The sequence below is a fragment of the Athene noctua genome, chromosome 14 (genome assembly GCF_965140245.1).
Source record: "Athene noctua chromosome 14, bAthNoc1.hap1.1, whole genome shotgun sequence".
NCBI lineage: Eukaryota > Metazoa > Chordata > Aves > Strigiformes > Strigidae > Athene > Athene noctua.
The window spans coordinates 713,200-733,349 of record NC_134050.1 but is presented as its reverse complement, the minus strand read 5'-3'; the positions used below and the strand labels follow the sequence as shown (position 1 = coordinate 733,349).

Here is a 20,150-nt window from a genome sequence, read left to right as displayed (position 1 = left end):
TTTAAAAAAGAACATTTCAAGTGGAAAACCCACACCTCAAGATTCCAAAATTTTTAGTTGAAAATGTTTAGGAAAGTAACTAAAAATAGGCAATTCTGAGCAGAACTTCAAAACTTTGGGGAGAAAAATCATTATGAATATATGCCAGATATCCAGTCAGCTGGATTCCTAACCAAGGCTTTTGCAGCAGTATTCCTGGAAAGGCATCATTGCCAGTTCTTTTGAGTTTTTCTTGTCAATACATGTTCCTTAGGCATTTAGTGTTAGGTAAAAAATATGCCCAGTTCATTTATTCTAGCAGAATTTAGAATTAGCTGCTGTTCCCCAGTCCTCTCCTGTATATGTTACCTATGTTCAGAGACACGGTAAAATGGGGGAAATTGTATGTTTTACCCAAGATGTTATTCAAATACACTTGTTTAGTTTTTAGGTTTGCTTTCTTGAATTGCACAGACACCAATAGATGGTGCTGTTGGTGCATTAATAAGGTTCGGTTTCACATTTGTTTTCTAGTTTGTGCTTGGAATTTGTCTAAAAAAAACCCCCCCCCAAAACAAAAAAAGAACAAAACAACAAAATCCCTAATGCTAAGCTTTTATCCAAGATGTTCTGCCCACACTGAACCGGTCACCGTTTAACTTTAACCTGAACTGTGGCCCAGGAAATCCTTCAACATAAATAACCTTGGAAGCTGCCATGACCATTTTTGGAACGTGCTCCCTAGATAAATCTGTTACTTCATTGTGCAATGTTGAAGTGTGCAGTTGTTTCCCTGATTAATTAGGGCAAAAAATAAACTTGCACGATCGATCCAAGCTGTGACACGTTTCAGCCCTGGCTGGAACATGTGGGTAGAAAAGGCCTCAGATCCTTCTCCACAGATCTGCCCTGGGATTTTAAGATGCTTGCATGCTCGTGAGCTTACTGGATGGAGTAGGGAAGGTGGCTGCTGACAAAGTCTGTGACCGAAGAGTTTTAGTCTGTCACAGAACTGCCATGCTAGGTTAGTGAGGGCAAGACTGAACACCCTAAGAAATCATTCATCTTGACCACATCCCCCCATGAAACACAACACAACAGAACTGTTTTATGGAGTAGTGTTTATTTTATTTCACATATTACCCACGGAGAACAGCTGATACATTCTCTACATCTTTCACCGGTCTGGAATGCAAGATTAAAAAAAGGTATGGAAAAAGAGTTTAACGTTTGACATTCATGATATGAAAAATAGAGGGGATACAATGTTTTAAAATGCCCTTATGCAATATATATATAAAAAAACGTATAAAAATAAAATATATTCTTACAAAAAAAAGATACAAACAGGACATGACACAGGACAATCTTAAATATCGATACGTATCTCATGATCCACACACACTGCACTTATAATTAATAAAAACCACGTACAATTGCACTTTTCCTCTCTGTGACGTTCAAGTATATGGCAGTCCCCGCAGGGACTAGTGAGTGTCCGACTCCCTGCCGGCGCAGGGAACGCGGCGGGGGAGCAGATGCGGCCGGCCTGGCCCCGCCGGGGCTGACCGCGCACCCTCCGACGCCGGCGGGCGGAGGCGAGGCCGGGGCCGCGCTCCCCGGGCCCGGGGCCGCGGCCGGCGCCCGCCGGCGGGTCCGCTCGGCCGCGGGGCTCCCTTGAGCAGCCCCTTCCTCGGGGCAGGCGGGGCCGGGGCCGCTCCGAGCGCTGCCCGCCGGCAAGAAGGCCCGGCCCCCCCCCCCCCCGGGCGAAGCGACGGGGCGGGGGGGCGACATGGCGGCCGGCGGGGCAGCGGCGCCTCTGGCGGCCGCGGGCCGGGCGCCTCCAGCCCCAGGCGGCGGCGGGCGCGGGAGCCGGCGGAGCCTCGCCCGGGCAGGGGGGGGAGTCGGTGAGCGCCCCGCCGCTGCGGCGGGAGCAGTCCCTGCGCGTCCCCGCGGCCTTCACAGCTTCCCCGCGCCGCCCCGTCCCGCCGCTCCGAGGGTCCCTCCCGGATAGGCGCCTCTCCACGAATCCTGGCGGCGAGTCCCGAGCGGCGGCGGAGCTCCGGAGCGTCCACGCCTTAGTCCATCCATCCGAGACGGCCTCGGCCGGGCGGCGCGGCGCTCAGACCCCCAGCACGGGGGCGAGGGGCTGCGCCCGCGGCCGCCGCCCGAACCGGGGGGAGCGCGCCGGGCTGCGGCGCTCGGGCAGGGATCGCCGCCGGCGGCCGTAGCCCTGGGGGCTGATCTTGCTGGCGGGGGCGGCGTCGTCCTTGTCCTTGTCGGTCAGCTGGTAGATCTGGTGGGCCAGCTTCTGCACTGTGCACGTCCCGAAGCGGCACCCCGTGCGGATGGTCTGGAAGTGGGTGAAGCTGTTCATGCTCTGGCGGTAGCGCTTGACGCGGATGTGAGCATCCTCCCGGCTGCTGCGAAGCGGGAAGAGAGGGAGCGGGCGTAAGAAAAGCGCGGTGGGGCCCCGGAGGAGGGGACCCGGTGGGCCCGGGGAGGGGAGGGCAGAGAGCCGCCAGGCTGGAGGCGGGCCCGTTCCGACCGGTGCAAAACTGACACACACACACACACACACACACACACACACCGCCCCGGCTCTGCCCTCCGCCGAGCGGCGGGAGGGCGGCGGTGTGGTGGGGAGCAGAGCGTGCTGCTGATGGGGGGAGAGGCCCCGTCGTTTTATGGCTGTTACTTTATCTATGGATCCAGAGCTCAGGTTACTATTTATATTTGACTTTCCCAGTAAAGGCGCTGCTATCTCCCGCCAGTTGAAGGGCGCGGGGAAAGGGAGGCGGGAGGCTGCTTTCAGCGCGGTGGGCAGCCCGGGCAGGACCTGTCTGTGGGGCTTGGGGGGTCTCTAGCGAGCATAAGCCTAAACACCCGGAAAGGAGGGGACCCTGAAACTTTCCACTGCCTCGAGCGAGTGCCCGAGCCCAGAAGGGGCTGGAATTTACCTGGGATGCGATACTCGGGGATCCTCCTTCACGTCCTGGGTCCGTATGAGCGGCTGCACGTCGGCGGCTGCCCCCAGCGCGCCCGAAGGCTTCACGTCCCGCCTGGCTCGGCTCAGTGCCCATTTCGTCCACCTGAAAGGAGCGCAAGGGAAGAGGACAGCCTGTTAGCGCAAGCCTGCAGGGAGGGAGCCAAACCAAATAGATTCGAGGGGAGAGACTTTGCCAGCGCCGAGATTTTTTTTTTAAATTTATTTTTTGTATGTTTCCTGAAAGGGCATGAGGCCTTTAAGGAGCCGTGCAATTCCCGCGGGGAGTCCGGTCCCTCCGATCCCGGCCGGAGCCCGGCGCGGAGGCTGCGCGGCTCCTCGAGCGGGGCTGGGCGCTGGCGGAGGGCACGCTCCGGTACTCACTTTCTTTTGAACTCTGTCGCTACGTCCAGCCTTGCAGCATCCACCCCGAAGAAGGTCACAGAGCCGACATAGAGCAGGGCTACGTGCACTAGTTTCATTCTGGCTGGGCTCCTGGTGGAAGGAAAAGAGAAGAACTGTAAGCATGGATGCTAATAAAAGTCAAGTAAGGTCTGTCCTTGATTTCTGGTGATTCCGGAGAGCTCCTTCCCTCGGAGAGCCCCCAGGCTACCGGGGACTTTGTGTGTGATATGAACCAGAAACTAATATTTGCTCAGCAACTTATCACAAAGTAAATAGCAGAGCCTCCACAGTTTACGTTTGTCGAGAGTTTTACTTGCAGAGGCGGGTGAAAACCAGCAGGATTTCCAGAATACCCCCAGCGGCTTGCACTAGGATTTAGCAAACCCATGAGATTAGAGAGAGCTGGCTATCAGACGCATCGTTTCCAAACGCCAGCAAGTGTTTTGCTGCCTGGAAGTTTATCCCCTGATAGCTCATCTTCCCACTTCACACGCAGAACCAACTAGTTCTGGATCTTATGTTGTAAACTGCAGCTGATGCCAAGAGCCAGTGCAAGACTCCGCAGCATAACTCCAAGCTCTTCAAAACAGTCCAGATTTAGTAGTTTTTTCCTTCCTCTCCACCTCCCCTGTATCTTTTCTTGTTGTTGAGGGAGGAAAAAAAAAAAGTAGTTCTTACCTGACAGTGAGGATAATCCACTGAGACAAATGTTCTTGTAGTAGCGATCCGGACTTGCAGGGTTTCCTGAGGAGGGAGGATTCCTTCTTTGTGTGTCTGAAGTAACCACTGCCGAACTGCGCTCCACCGCTGCCTTTTATAGGGCAAGCGCGGGGGAAGGGAGGGGGGGGCGTGGCTTTGACACCCCCACCGACGGGAGAGCATCGCAAGCACTCCTCAATCTGCACCGCGGGCAGACTGTGCTGGGCGAAAACAAGGATTATTGAAAATTATCTTAATCAACCCCCTCGGTATTTTGTCAATCAGAACGATAGCTTTTAGGTGCGGATTCCGACTCGTGGCATAACTTGCAAAATCTGATAAACCCCTCAGTCTGTTTACGGGGGCAGACTTTTTAACTGCCGATGGATACTATGTTTGCGCGGTCTGTAGCATAATTTCTCATTCTAGGCATCTTCAGGTGGGTGGATGGAGGGGAGTAGGGACTAGACGCAGTCAATTTAAAAATCCATGCAAATCCATCAAATAGCAAAGTTCCAAAAATAAACCCATATTTGGACAACGTGAATTATGAGTAACTAATAAATGCCAGCCTTCTTCTCATAAGTAAGGAGGAGATAAATCAGACATCATTAATATTTCTGACTCAACTTGGGTGCATTTTTTATCTAATAACATGTATTTGATTTACCTGATCGATTCAAATCACGATTTGCATGGGTTTGGAAGATGAAGGTTCCGGCGCACTTTGAACAAAGGAAGCGGGATTGCTTTGGGGCAAAGCCGGGGTCACCGAAGTGCCTGGGGTTATGGACAGGAACTTGCCGCGCGTCGGTTTATCCCCCATCCTGACTTCCCCGGTTATAACGCGGGACCGGTGCAGGACCAAGGTCTCTAACCGCGTTCTCCCGGCTGGCCAGCAGCAAAACCTCCGTTGCCCACCCATCTGGGTTTTCCTTTGACAGCCTTTCACATCTTTGCCCCGTGATGCCTCAGAAATGCCGAGGTCGGGCTTCGCGGAGGGTGCTGAAGCCCGCGGCGGCGGGACTGTGTCTCTCCTTGCCGCGCCGCGAACCCCGCGGAGCGGAGGGCAGTGCCCGGCAGACCCGCGCCCCGGGGCCTCAGGGTGCGCGTCGCCTTCCCGCGGAAGAAGGAATGACCTGCCGTGTGCGCGATCTTTCTCTCGCATCCTGCCCCGAGCAAAGCGTTTCAGAAATCGGGTTACCCGTGACTCTACCTTTCTAGATAAGCGCGGTATATACGCCACCACCCTAGAGAGGTATGTGCAAGGGGGTGACTCGGTCTGAGGTGCTCCCTCCCTCGCCAGCAGCGCCCGGGCACCTGGGGCTGCTGTCTCGGCATCTACCTGCCCTCCGCCCGCCGCCGCTCCGTCCCTGCCGGGCTCTCCGCCGGCAGCCGCGGGCGCGGCGGGGCAGCGCTCACGGGAGCGGTCCCCCCTCGCACCCGCCGCCCGGGCCGCCTCTCTCTGCCGAGCCCCCGGCGCGGCTCCCGCGGGGCCAGGCTCTTTCCCCGGCCTGAGCTGCCCGCCGGGGCGAGCCCAGGTCCGCTCCGCTCCTCCGCCGCACCTGCCCGGCCAGAGCGCGGGGCGAACGCGGCGCCGGGGCGGTGGCAGCCACCGGGGCAGCGCGGGGGGCGCAGTGCGAGCCGGCCGGCCCCGGGCCCTCCATGGCCGGCCCGCCGCCCTGCCCACGGAGCGCGCTCCGCAGCAGAACCGCACAGAGCGAGAGCCTGGGGTGTGAGGGCGGGGAGGAAGGAGCTGGGCAATGGGTGCCCTGCAGCGGGACCAGAGCGCACAACTGCACCAGACCGCGCTGGCTGGGCTTCAGAGAGCTCTCGGTGCAGCTCAGGCTCGAGCGGGTTCAAGCGTTTCCTTCATCAGCAGAAGTTGAAATTGAACTTAACTTTTCCGAATTAGAAGGCAGGATTTTGTGCGATGAGCATTGCTTTGATTCAAATTCAGTCTTCTGTTCCAGTAAAGAAATCACACACTTCCCTTAATGCTGGAAAATCCCTCATTAAAACCTTGGCTAAACGGGAAGTGTATTTTGTGTACTCTTAGGCAAACAATGCAGAAAGAATCCTGTGTTGGTTTAGGAATAGTAACAATAGTAGTAACACGACTCACATCTGAGTTCCATACTGACTACAACTGTCGTTTTTGTGATACCAAATCAGCTCGTTCAAATTCATGAGATGGCAGACTTTGGTACATAAATTATCACTTTGTTGGGGTGATTTGTGAAAGGGCTCTCACAAATTGCCGGTAGGTAAAGCTGGTTCAAATCTAACACGAAACATCATGTTCTTTGTTCAGATGTTCATTCTGTTCTTCGTAAGCACTTGCATTCCCGTGCAGTTTGGAAATGAGCAATAGTCACCGAATTTGTACTATGAGGTAACAGTGGCCACTTTAAAAAAAAAAAATTTCATAAGTAATGAGTTGTTTCCATTCTGAAAAGAGTTTCACAGAATGTTCCACGGAAATATTATTCACAAACTATTACTCTGAAGGGAATGCCACACAGTTCAGCAAGCTCGGGCTCTCCTCTGAAGTGTAGGGTCTCCTCTGGATGCTGCCTCATCCATTGCTGGGAAGTTGCCCTGGGGGAACACGCAGCTCTTCTACTTCTTCACTGATTATCTTGGGCGTGTCATTCAACCACTTGGTGTTGCCATATGTACAAAAGACTATGTATGTATCTGCTCTGGCAAGGGGATTGTGAAGATTAGTTACTGTTTGTGCAGCATTTTATCCAGGATGAGTTTTATTCCAAAAGTTAAAAAGTCTAAAATCTGTATGGGGAATCAGTTGGAGGCAAATATTCCATGCTGATTATGCAAGAAAAATGTTTGAAGCCAGTGGAAGTGCCTTTGTGTGTTTCATTTTGGGTTTAAACAAATTTCACTGAATTCATATGCCATGACTACGAATATACTTGATCGTATTTCAGGCTGTATGAAATCAGCAGAAAGATGATACTGATAGAAGAATGACACCCCATGAAGGAGGTAAAACCTCAGTCAAGCTCCACACAGAAAAGCCTTGCTGTGAGTGCATGCACTCAGCCAGCTTTGAGCCAAGGGCACAGTGACAAGGGGGGATTCAGTTTCTGGTAGTCCTTCCTATTGGTGGTGCTTTTGGTGAGCCTTACGTCTGACAAGTTAGAGTACACCAAACAAAACTTCCTAAATGGGGGTGGGATGCATATTGGTAGGGGAAAACCTGCTCAGGGTCACAGCTGCTTCCCTGTTCTGGCATGGGGAGGGGTGTCACTAGATTAAGGGGCTGCAGGCAGTGTACCCTTGATATTTCCTGAATGAGGAGTTGACTGTAGAAGGTATTGTGAACCTTCACACCTTTTTGGTGATAGGTGCACAGTCTGAGTGTGGCAGCATTGTCCCTTGTGTGCTCCTGCAGGGGCTGCAGCCCCACAGTGCTTCCCTGGGATGAATATGTGGCTGCTTACCGGGTCCTTCTGGAGAGCTGGGCCTTGGTGTGCTCCCAGAGCTGCTGCTTGGTGAGCACCTTCACCTCCCGTGAGGAGGCAGGCTGTTCTACTGCAGCAGAGGGATTTATGGGTTTGGTGGTCTGGATGAACGTTCAGTTTACTTTGCATTAGACTGTAGGTGAGCAAACAATCTGCTGCACTTTCTCGTTTGCCCTAAAGGAACATAAGATTGCTCTATACTAAAGGGAAGTTAAGGAAGTAACTTATGGCTGAGTGACTCCTCTTGCTGTCCGTGCAGGTACACAGCTGTGGTCAAACCCAGGGGAACAGTGCCCTCCCCATTACACAAGTACTTAAGATGTGCCACTTCCTATGACATGCTTTATAAACTAACCAAGCTTTGGCTGTATTGGTCTAGGTGGAAGAAGGAGCAAGGCTGTACAGTGGGTGCTAGTACTACTGGGGAATCAGTGAGTAACATCTTCTTGGTCCAACATTTGTTAATGCCCTGGGAAGAGTGTTAGGCAGTATTCTCCTGCTAGAGGAGCTGTCTTAAAAGAGCAGTGAGACTTAACTACTGAGATTTGTTATTACGTATTGAAGCTTTTTACGAGTGCAGATGTGCTAACCCTAAAGTCCCATTTAATCTCCAAATTAGGTAATTTCTTAGTGTCTCTAAACTTCCTCTCCAGGTTTATTGGTACAGAGCATTATCCCTTGCTTTTGTAAATTGTTGCATGCCCTGGCTTTGTGCTGTTGAATGTCTGTGGTGTTGACTCCCAGGAGTTATGGCCATGAGCTTTATGCGTGTCCACCTCATAGAGGTAATGTCTGGCTGCATTAAGATTTGTGTTTCTTTGTTGCTACTTCAGAAATGTTTTTAATCAAAAAGCTTGGTGTTTTGAAAACAGCTTTGGGGTTTCAGTCATTAAAGTCTACAGGATCGTGACCCAAAATGCCTGTGCATGACTTAAGAAAGGTATTTCTTCTTCTAGCTCTTACCTCGTATAGGAAGTGATTGATCCACAGAGCGCATCTCTTTCTCAAAAAGTATATTCAGTCTTTTTCATGTATATATTCCATGTTTTTCTTTAGTCCTAAAGTTAACAAGCAATTTTATTAAGTTTAGATCTTTCTACATGACATCTACTTCAAAACAGTTAAGTCATGAAGTTGATTACTCCAAGGAGATTTCTGCTGCTGCACTTTGCTGAGAAGGCACAAGTGACAGCACTGGAATTGATTGTCAAAGCTTCCCGATCAATTTGCCTCTGGGTTATCAGCAAGACACTGCATCGGTATGTCCCAGCCAAGTAGGAGGTGTTAGAGTGGTATTTCGGAGCAGAAGTGTGTCTATGAGGCTGCTAATGACTGTCTGCTGGGTCTCTCGTGATGGTGGATCGTCAGGAACAAATCCAGTGCATTTGCTGCATTTCTGTATGTCCCCACGGCTGCTACAGCTCCTCACTGCAGTGCAGCTCACGTCCTTTGCGTTGTTTGTTCTCTCCGTGCTGTCAGACAGGACGTCCATGGGAGCTTATCAGAATGTTTTGGCCAAGCGCTGGGCTGTCAGACACACTCTCTATCACCAGCATCTCCGCAGCTGCTGGCAAGCCCACCGGGCCTTGGAGGGTGACAGTCCAGACGGTGTTGGCCTCATCCATACTTACAAACGGCACCGTGAGAGCTCTCTGGTCCTCGCGGCGCCCGGCAGCCGCCGCCTGAGCCCACACCAGGAGGCCAGGGGGGCTACGGCGAGGCGCTGCCGGCCATGGCCCCTGTTAGCCCGAGCCACCGCCAGGCTCCCGCCCCCGAGCGCTGGGGCCCGCGTGGGAGCGGGCACGGGGCCGCGGCAGCCGGCAAGGCCGGGCCGGGTGGCGCAGGGCCGGGCAGCCTGCCCGGGGCGCCGCTGCCGCCCCTCCGGGCACAGCGCAGGGGTCGCGGCCGCTGGTGAGGGAGGGCCGGGGCTGAGGCACGTCCCCCGGCGGCCCGTAAGGCGGGCACCGGGCACCGCGCACCGGCACCGCGCCCAGCCCAGCCCCGCCGGGCCCGCAGCGCGCAGCCGTTGGTCCCTCGGCCCCGCGCTCCGCACATCCCGGACAAAACGTCAACAGGAAACATCCTGGAAACGCCGGTCTCGGCCGCCGAGGCTGAGCCCGGCGGGGCGGCGTTACCTCGCCGCCGGGTTTTATTCTCGCACAGGCGAATCGAGGGCGATGACCCTCACCCGGCAGCTCCTCCCGGGAGGGGCCCCCGCGGAGGGCGCCGGGGTGAACTCCCTCGCGGGCACCCGAGTTTTCCCGAGCGCGCAGATCGGTCGGACCTGCCGGTTTTTTGTTTGCTGGAGTTTTCCTTAAGGGAGAGAGTGTCACGGCCCCCCCTGCCTCCTAGGTGGGTGCTTCACCGGGAGGCTGCGAGGAGACAAAGCTCACCGCGGGCGGGGCGGGGCAGAGAGGTCCCCGTCCCCCGCCCGCGGCGGGCTGCGAGGCGACCGCGCCGGCCCCGGCGGCAGCCCCGGGCCGCGCCGAGCGCCCTCAGCCCACGCCCAGCCCGGCGGGGTCACGGCGCAGCGGTCCCGCCGCGCAGGCGCACAGCGCGGCCCCAACATGGCTGAGGTGGTGCCGCTTCTCCGGCCGCGGGCGCGCAGGGGAGGATGCTGAGCCGCCCGGGAGCCGCCGCCGCCGCCGCAGCAGGGCTGGTGAGGCCTGGGCCGGGCTCCTCTCAGCCATGGCCAGGCTGGCCGACTATTTCATCGTGGTGGGCTATGACCACGAGAAGACAGGTAGGTGTGGCTGCGCGCAGGGCTGCCCCGCGGTGCCTGGCGCCTTCCCCCCTCCCCTCGGCCCGGCCCGGCCCCGGCCCCCTCCCGCCTCCGGCCGGGCCGCAGGAGCAGGAGCAGGAGGAGGAGACTGCCGCGCCCACGGGGCGCGTGTGCGCCCCGTGGGGAGGAGGAGGGCGGCGGGCCGGCCTGGCCCCCGCCGGGCGGCGAGGGAAGGGTTAATCGCCCCTTCCTGAGGCGGGGCGGGCTCCTCTGCCGCCAGGCTGGCCGGCCCCGGCTCCTCCGGCCCGGGGGGGCCCTCGGCCCACCTGGCAGCGGGGCGGACCCCGCGGCCTCGCCCCGGCGGCTGGAAGCGGGCAGCGGTTCCTGGGAGAGAGCGGGGGGCGGCCGGACGCGTCGCCCGCGGGCGTGCAGGGCTCGGGCCCCCCGGCGGGGCGCTGGGGCTGCCGGGGGCGCCCCTTCCGCGGGCCGCCTCCGCGGAGCGGGGCGGTGCTGCCTGCCGCTCCCCACCTTTGCGCTGCGCGCTGGGCCCTGCGCCCGCCGCCCGGCGGAAGACAAAGCCGGAGGGGTGGGAAAGCCGGGGGGCTTTTTGCCCCTTCTGCCCGGAGTCTTACAGCTGACGGCTGGGGAAGCGCTGTGGCACTCGGCGGCGCCTCAGAAACGGCCGCTTTTCTCAAAGAAGCGGGATATTTTCTGTCTGCGCGGGTAAAAGGGAAGCAATGTGACCTGCGAGCGTTTTGTGGGTGAAGAGAGTGGTTTCTATTATGTAACTTTATGTTATAATACCGCGTTTGTTGCCGGAGAGGCCTTAAATCAGTATATGAACTGATTTGAAAATGAAGCGATTGTCAACTGGTATGTGTTTGTCCTTAGGATTTCAGAACGATCCTTTGAATATACGCTGTTAATAAACAATATTTTAAACAGTTGCATGTCCCCTGATTTATTTGACTGTGCATAAACCAAACAACACTCAAGTTTGTTATTCTGAGTGACTCTTTGAAGTAGCAGTTGCATGTAATCTGTATCTGTTTGTTCTAAAAGCGTAGCTAATAAACTATTAGAGTGAGATCCTTTTGAAAATTAATTAATTCAGAGAAATCATTATGTCTGTGTCTTTAAAGATACAGTGGCTTACAAAATTCTGGTAAGGGTCTCCTGGATTTTATCATACCAGTATTATTATTCCCTTAATTATGGCATAGTGGTAAAATGATAAGACATGCGAAATGGAGAGTACTTTATGTTAAAAATAAAGACCTCACCTTTTGCCTATCTTCTGTTTAGGCCATTTTCCCGATCAATAGTAGAGAGGCCAAAGCAAAACAAAGAAGCAACCAAAAAATCCGGGGGTGCTTTTAAAGTTAAGACAAAACAAGTAGGCTGACTTCGTGAAGGGTATGATCAATCTGACACAGCCACTATGTGAGATAAAGTCACAGATTACACTGGAAAGCTAGCTTTATGTTTGTGAAATGTCTTCATCTGTAGTGTTTAAGTATGCGTTTGACTTCCTGTACATAAATTGTCTCATTAAGTTTAGTAGAATTGCTTGCATGGATGAAACTGAGCAGATTCAGAAATAACTCCAGAACCAGAATGTTAATTTGAAAAGGTCATGCCCAGAAAGTAACTATTTAGAGTTCATTATTTAAATTACTTGTTGCTACTTTAATGCTTCATACTAAAAGTGCTTGAAGGAACAACATTCTGTTGAGGACTAGGCATGTATTGTTTTCCAAATTCCTTTACCCCCACATGTGATCCCATAATACATGGAGTACTGACCTTTCTTTTTCTTGTAAAAGTCATAGTTTCTTGTTGTATTTATTATGCTTCCTTATATCTGAAAAAGCAAGGGAAAACATTTCCAGGATTGTAAACCTAATACCCATGAAGCTTTTAGAATTTAAGCATTCTTTTTTTTTATTTCTTTTCTTCCTTTTCATCTTCAACAATGTTCTGGTTTGCTTTTAATATCTTTGATTTTAATGTGGAGTGTAATTACATTTTATAGTGTTTTTTTCAGGAGTAATCTGTGGAATGTCTTGGTGTAAACAAGCAAATGAAAATCCTGTAACCTTTGCCCTCTTCCCCAACCTGTATGTCAGCAGCAGTTTGTATAATATACACTTGTGGTTAATAAGAAAGGGTGTTGATAATAATGACTGTTCTCCCAGAAAAGCCCCACTGCCTCTGCCATCTCTCTATAGCAGCTACCATCTCTTCTGACTTCATGTGGGTTATATAGATTTATTTACATGTGCCAATATCCGCAGTATACTGAAAATGTGTTAAAGGTATTGCTTTCCTGTGCAGATTATCTAGCTTTATGCAAAAACATTCCCTATAAATATCTAAAATGCTGTGTTTGTGCACTTGTGCGGTTTAGGGTTGGATTTCTAGATTTTTCTTGTTGTGGAAAAAACTTTGGTGCTACAAGTTTTTATCCAGCATAGTCACTCTTAAGGGGAAATGAACATTTTTATTGTCCTCAGATAAACCAAGGAGAGTATCCTTTGGTAGTCAAACATTTCAAAGTTCATTTCTGTTCCAGTCTAGGCCTATGTAAATCGACGTTACTGCAGACCTAGTGCTGTCATCCCTGTTGTGTTAAATCTTCCTTTCATTTTCAGCTTGCTTTAGGGTGTTGACTTGTCAAAAAGACCTTTCTCACTGAGTATTTTGTCTGTGTCCCTGTATTTATTTTTTTTTTCTAGGTTACTTTTCCGCTAATTTTTCAAACAGAGTTGGCTAACCAGGATGTCAGATGACTGCCGGTGTCAGCATAAAGGAGGAACAGGAGCACGTAGGACAACAGATCTCTGCAGCCTGAATTTGTGTCAGCTTAAATGGTCGTAGAACCTTGGGCACAAAGATGTTAGTCAGGTGCCTTAGTCTCCTGCGTGCTCCTGGGTGCCTTTGAATAGTTTGTGTAAGGGGCAGTTTATTCATGCACAGAGATTTAACCTGAGTGGAGCATGAGTGTTGCCATTGACAATTTAAGTGTCCGTAGACTTTCAGGCACACAGGAAGTCTTTGTGTTGCAAAGGATGAGCTGATTCACCTAGCTTTTTATGTATTTCTACCTACAGTTGACTGTATTCCTGCGTAAAAATTAATTAGACTGTATCACCATAAAAGCAGTTTAAGTATATCATAGTTTTAATTGCTGTTGTGTATTTTAAAGACTCATTCTGAGCCACTAAAAAGAACTGCAATAGCAGTAGCTTCTATCGGAAGTTCATGTTCAGTGTCTTGACAGAGTTGGAAGAAACCAGATTAAATAAATCCCCCAGATTTAATAAAACCCCTTTTTTTGTTGTTCTAACAATGGAAATGTGCAGGATTTCAGTGATACACCAAGGCTGACTGGTTTATCGTGTTTATTTTGCGTTCAGCTGAACCTTTACTAAGGTAGATAACCACATTTTTCTTCCAACATATCAGCACAACATAAAGCTGTTATGTAGCTTGTAACAAAAGACATTTAGAGAAATCTCTGAAGGGAACAGAGGTGCCAGAAAATGTAGGCGCTCTGGGCTAAAAGCTAGAGAAAATCCCAGAAGACCTTACTGTATATCCATATTATTTTTCCATGGATTTTGAAGTGTGTTTGATGTACTTCACCAGAAATTCCCATTTAATATGTTTGGATAATGGAATGTGGATGGGATTTAGGAAGAACACAGATGTTTGCAAAGATCACAGAAGGGCATGAGAAAATGCTTTTTTGTTTTGTTGTTTTTGCCAGTATAAGCAATAATTATAAATTTATCTATCACTGGAATTTACATATGGTGGTGGTACTTGAAAAAGGTAAAGGAGAGAACATTTTGTGTCTGTCCTAGCTCAGCAACAAAGGTAAGGGTAACAAAGAGGGAACTAAACACTGGGTTTGATTAATTTGCCCATATACCCCTAACGGTTTTCTACAGGATGCTGTCATATACCCAGCAGTTAACTCCAAAAACCTGTGAGATGGAGTGAAATATTTTCTGTGAGAATTGTTCGCTGTAAGAAGACAGACTACTGTTTTTTGTTCTTGCTTGTGTATGCAGTTGCAATGTGTATGACAGAAGGCTTGCAACAGTATAGCAGTTTTATTTGGCTGTAGTCATAACTGATAAATGCTGATATAACATGTGTAGGCTCTGTTGTGGTTGTTCCTGTTCTGATTTTTATCAGCTTCTTTTCAGGGAAGCCTTTCTTGTCTACCATAGCTTCATATCTTGGTGGATTTGAAACTAGACAAGTGATTGATGATGGAGTTGGAGAAGTTCCTAAATGCAGTTGTCTGATTATTTTTTTTTTTTTTTTTCTGTGGGCAGATTTTGCCTGTGAAGAATATTCTTTTCATTTGGGGGATTAAATAGCATATAATATCATGAGGATTTTTTGGTGTATCTGTTGTATATTTATAGCTGGGCATTCCTATGGATTCGTGTGTGTGTGTGTAAGGAGTGGATGGTTTCTTGGTGTCTTGGTATGCAATCTCTGTAAAACAGAAAATGTAGAAAAATAAGGGAATCAAGCTGTTACTTCAGTGGCTTTCTTATTTGTGCTGTGGTTTAACTTGATTCAAGTGCAATCTAGAGAAATCTCAAAGGGGAAAAAAGACCCAACAAAAACTACATCTTTGGTTTTGTGGCAGAAGAATTCTTGTAGCTGTAATTTCATGGAATGCCAAGTGTACTACCAGAACTGAAGCAGAATACAGATGTGTAAGTAACTCGTTATTGGTAGGAGATTACCGTAGTTGGCTGTGACTGGAGAAGGACACGGATGCCCAAAACTTTTCCAACCAAATTAGTTACTCTAGTGTAAAAGATCATCTCTTTCTACAAACCTTATCCTTGCTCTGTTTAGTTTTCAGTCTCCACAATACCATACTGAAGCAGAATGGGAAAAGACTATTCCATTGCGTGTGTTTTTGGTTGGTTTGGGTTTTTTTTTTGATGGTGTTTTGTTTTGTTTTTTGTAAGATAAGGCTACCTTGAAAGTCTTCTTGGAGGGAAAAAGAACCCCAACCACCACAAGTATCTTTTTGGTAGCTTGTCTTCCTAAAATGTATTCAAGCAGTTTCTTCTAATATATAATGTTGACTAAAAAAGCTATTGCTATTTTTATTTATAGATTCAGCATAATGTTGGAGAAATCTTAAAATCAGTACAGATCAGTATAACTCTTCTTTGCCTTAAATGTCTGCTAATTAACATCTCTAAAGAACTTGGATTTGAAACTCTTTGCTTACTTGGTGTTGCCGTCATAATGACAACAGCAATAAAAATACAATTTTTTTTTTTCAGCCTTTCAGTTTAAATAAGACATTAATGGAGGCTGAATGTTTATACTGTAAGCTATCTTCATCTGTCTTAAACCACGAGGACGCAGATTCTGTTGAGGGAAGTAGCATTTCATATCTTTGGGGATATTTTAAGACTAAATTGCGGTAAAGAAATTCTCTCTCCTGTTTTCTGTCCTGGATTAACTTTGTGGATTATCTAACAAAAAGACACTTTTCCTGCAGCGTGTTCATGGAAAACAGTTTGTTATGCAAGCCTGAACACTATTTAACTACTGGCCTTCTATAACCGCAAGTGTGTTTTTCACCGGGGGGACAAAGAGAATGACATTTAACTGCTCCAATATCACAAACTGAATACTCTCATAACACCAAGGAAGATAATTGTACTGCTATGATAGTTCACTGGCATGAATTTAAAATACCAACTACCTCCTCAGCTACTGGTAGTTACAAAGTAAAAAACAAAGGAAAACCACAGTCACTGTGGAATCATTGTAAAAGGTGGAAGAGTAGATTCAATGTTCAGTCTTCATAAATGTCATTGCGAGTTGTATCTTACAAATATATACTGGTCATCAGGAAGTCTTCCTTTGTTTCATCTCTTCTTTTACTCCTTTGCAGTAACATGAGATTTTTCAGGCTCCTTGCATACATAGTGAAAAAAAATATTTCTAACAATAACACTATCATTATTGATGAGATTAATTTTCTTCTGCTTGGTGTTTTGGGAATTGTATTCCAGTTATATATATTTGTTGAAATAAATTATTCCTTTGGTGTCAGTGGTATATTCTGAAGTCAAGGACAATCCAATTAGTGTTGATTGGGATTTGGCAGCTAAATCACTGCTCATTGAGCCAAGAACATGCTTATTAGTGCTTATCTGTTAGTGACTTAGATACAGCATGATTTCATGTCTCTAATGTTTACAATTCTCAATTTTTAATCTTCTGCAAATTGTATAGTCTGAAAAAATGCAAATCATTGAAGACATTTTGAATTGTTTGTTTGCTTTATAGTAGCCTTGTGCTCAAGGAAACAACAAAGTAACTAATCACCAGATTTCCACTAAAGTGGACATAGGTAACAGACTCTTAGTACTGCAGCCAAAACCAGTAGTTGGTGACAGTTAGTACAGTCTGAGGTTTTGTGTGGCTGTAGCAGAGGAATGCTAATATACAGAAAATACGAAGTCGTCATGATTCTGAATACAAATTCAGGACAGATGCATACAAAACCACATTGGACCCTGGAAGACGTCAATGGATGAAAAGAATCAAAGGAATGTTGCTGGGCTTAGAAAATCAATCACTTGGAAATTTAAGGGGGGAAAAAAATGTAGAAATTAAAAATGCAAAACTCTGAAAATTCACTATCTGACACTTGGATAGGTCTTCAGCAACACTGGGAACATTCTTTAAATGGTAGACTCACATGTTGGGTCTAATGGAGTAGTAACTGGAAGGAAGATGAGACGTTCTGGCAGAGGATTTGTCAAATACTTACAGATGCAAAGGAATAACAGCTCTTCTTTCTAGAATCTTGACTTCAGTTGTGGAAAACTGTGCTTTGGAAAATGCATTTAATTGAGCTGCTTTTGCCAGATGCCATCAATATTAATGCCAGGAGTACTAAGTGTTGTCAGTTGGCAGCATCCCCTCCAGGGTATGTAGTGGGCTGCATATTGCTTCAATGAGGTTTGGGAACACTTGCTTTGTAAGATGGTGGCCAGTCTTCCTGCTTACTCTGTTGGACACCTTCTGGTATTTTAAAATTCTGTCTTCTAGTTTGGCTTTACCCTAGAAGAATCTCTGACCTTAAGTGTCTCTCTGTGTTCCTCCCTCCTTCCATCCCTTCTCTCTCTTTTAATCTCTTTAATCAGTTTTATCTATGTGTTTTTCTGAGGTAAAGTCCTCTTGTCCAGGCAGTCTTATTTCTTGTGGGTTTCATCCTTAAACACCTAGAAATTAATCACATAAACACAAAGGCTGGGTTTTGTCCCTGCTGCAGATTTTGGGCCTAAAAGAGCATTTGCTAGAATTTTAGGAAAAGAAGTCCTTTTCCCGTCTTTTTTGTTAGAAACAGAAAAAAGTATTTGGTGTGAAGTTTTTTGAAATAATTGGTCTAGAGACAGATATTAAGCATCAAGACTTGCGATGGTATGTTTAGTTTGGCTAAATAAGAAATAATTGAAAATAGTTAAAGGATAAGAAGTTAGAGTGCCCTTAGTAATGCTCATGGCTGTTAGCTATTTGCATATCTAAGAAGCATTGCACTTGTGTTTCTTCTTAATTTCTTGTAACTGCACCAGCTGTAGCACAATAAACCTTCTAGCTTAATTGCTGTGTTGTTAAATTCTCACATTTTAAATGTGTACATTTAATGTGTGTATTTGTGCTTTGGACAAATACAGACACTTGTCCTTTTTGGTGATTCTTGTTCTATGAAGTATAAATATAATTCCAAAGTGGCAGTAAGCATAAGCTGACTGTATGACTAACAAAGTACTCAAGACTTTCAAAAAGACAAAGTTGTGATCTCGTCATAAATACAACTGTAATAGACTTTCAATTCTTGAAATACTGTTGAATGAGCATACTGTACTTTTAAAAGCACAGTATATTAGGAAATCTGTGGTTTTTAAGGCTATTACACAGGCTGCTTTTCATAAAAATGCAAATTGCAATTGCATTAGAACAAAAAAGCCACATGCTTTGTTCTTGCAGAGCTGTTTCTTCGTAATTAGTCTCTTTTCCCAGAAAAACATATAGTAGTTTTACAAAGCTTGTGCAATGACTAAGCTGTTACTGTTCTATATTGTTAGTATATGCTATTTTTAAACTAAGTTTCACACGAATCATTCGAGTAGAAGTTACAGGATTGTGGTTTTCCTTCTTCTTGATTGGTAACTTGTGAAGAGAGAAGCAGGATTCATATTCGTGAAGAACTTAGAATTTCTTAGAGAAGATTTCAAAGGAAAATTGATTATACTTTTTCTTCCTAAACCATAGATTTTTAAAGCCACATTTTTCCCATATTATATTGGTAATTTATTTCTAGTCTCTCTCTTTTAGATTGTGAGTTCTTAGAATTTTCAGTCTGTGAGAATTTTTCTTCAGTTTTTTTGCTTAGGGGTGACACAGCTTTCAATAGCGATCCTGCACGAGCTGGTGGCAAATGCGGATGTGGTTGATTGAGAATTGTTATTGAATTAATTGCGTCTACTAGAAGGATCTGGATTTGCCCTTGATACCCTCTTTTTTCCCAGCTTTGAAAACTCAGTGCTCATAAACCGTGAAGATGGCTTTTGTGCAGTTCAGAAGGTAACCGCTTATTTTGTAAAGTGGTGGATCCGTCTGGAGGTTCCTGGTGTGTGACTGACATGGCTGCTGGTCAGCTTCTAGGCAGAATTTGCTTTTTGTGAAGTAGCTTAGCCTGGGGCCTCTGCCTGAGCAAGAGTTTGTGCCCGACTGCAACCGCAGAACTAGTTGGAATTCCCTGTCAAGGCAGAGAAGAGCTGCTGCCTGATCATTGCCTCTGACCTTAGGATTCACCCCGTATTTCTTAGAAATAAAACTAATGAATTATTCTTATTTAATGTACTTGAGGATCTACTTGCTTTTGCAAAAGAGGAAACTAATTAGTGTCCATTTTGCACAATCAGCAAGTTTCAGCAATGGTAGAAAGCCCAAGGTTTCAAATGGATGCTTTTAATAGTATTTCCAGAACAGACAAGATAACGAGGCATATACACAGAATAAAAGGATGTTTTCTGTGGTAATAAGTAGTCAGAATTTAGAGTTTGTGTTGAGAAATTCATGCAAGTTCTAAGTGTTCAAAGTGCTGCAGAGAAATGTTTCCTCTCTAGGTAGTGTAAAGCTTAAATGCTTAAGTAACAAATTCTGGTCCATTTTGCTAAAGTGAGTTAAGATAATGCCTGTGGAAGTCTTAGCTTTGCCCTTTAGCTTGGGGCAGCTGTCCCTACAGCAATTTTAGACATTTGTGCCAGTTCTGTGCTAGTTCCACTAAGGGGGTGAGGTTTTGACTCAAGCTGCTGGTAAACATGCTTTAAACTGAGACACCTGGATTTGTATTGACATGACTGGGGCATGGGACACATGTTCCCTCTTCCTAGCTCTGAGGGGTTGATTGTTTCCAGCAGAGAAGCAGCAAAAAGAACTAGAATATCCCAAACCATCTCAGTAGGTTGTTCTAGGACTAGAGTGTCAAAGCTGTGGTGTGTCAGCTGTGATGCCATGATAATTCAGCAGGACTGCCAAACCAAGTGTCGTGTTTTTTCAGTTACAGGCAACTGAAAAGAAAACAGAACCATAGAGAGCCACATGTTTGTGATTTGGAATTCAAAACTCTTCTTTCAAAGGATTCTCTTTCCTGTTTGGTTAATCTGCATAAATTCTGATACCAGGTTTGCCACTGAGTAAACAGTATTGATTTAAGTAGCGATACTTTTGTAAGGTGGTTGTTTCAGTACTGTTTTCCAAATACTGTGTTTATAGTGTTTATTATGAAGAGAGATGAGATCAT

At 47.5% G+C, this 20,150-nt stretch overlaps 2 protein-coding genes across 7 annotated transcripts in view; one reads left to right on the top strand and one right to left on the bottom strand.

Moving 5' to 3' along the window:
* Window positions 1–1,100: 1,100 nt before the first annotated feature.
* On the bottom strand, window positions 1,101–4,181 carry ADM (adrenomedullin). 2 transcript variants are annotated; one of them, XM_074918086.1, is made up of 4 exons: window positions 4,049–4,181; window positions 3,350–3,460; window positions 2,940–3,071; window positions 1,101–2,402 (listed from the first exon to the last, which is right to left on the bottom strand). In XM_074918086.1, the coding sequence occupies exons 2-4, from the start codon at window positions 3,445–3,447 to the stop codon at window positions 2,102–2,104; spliced, it is 531 nt and encodes a 176-aa protein (XP_074774187.1). In that variant the 5' UTR covers window positions 3,448–3,460; window positions 4,049–4,181; the 3' UTR covers window positions 1,101–2,101. The 2 variants fall into 2 exon arrangements, with proteins under 2 accessions (XP_074774187.1, XP_074774188.1); XM_074918087.1 differs by having other exon boundaries at window positions 1,101–2,399.
* A 4,420-nt stretch (window positions 4,182–8,601) lies between these two features.
* SBF2 (SET binding factor 2) overlaps window positions 8,602–20,150 on the top strand; it is a 243,214-nt gene continuing 231,665 nt past the window's right edge. For 4 of the 5 annotated variants that reach the window (XM_074918678.1, XM_074918681.1, XM_074918679.1 and 1 more), the window contains exon 1: window positions 8,602–10,300. In XM_074918678.1, the coding sequence (XP_074774779.1) occupies window positions 10,246–10,300 (55 nt within the window). In that variant the 5' untranslated portion in view covers window positions 8,602–10,245. Of the gene's footprint in view, window positions 10,307–20,150 lie in introns of all 5 variants that reach the window. The other variant, XM_074918680.1, reaches the window with a different exon arrangement.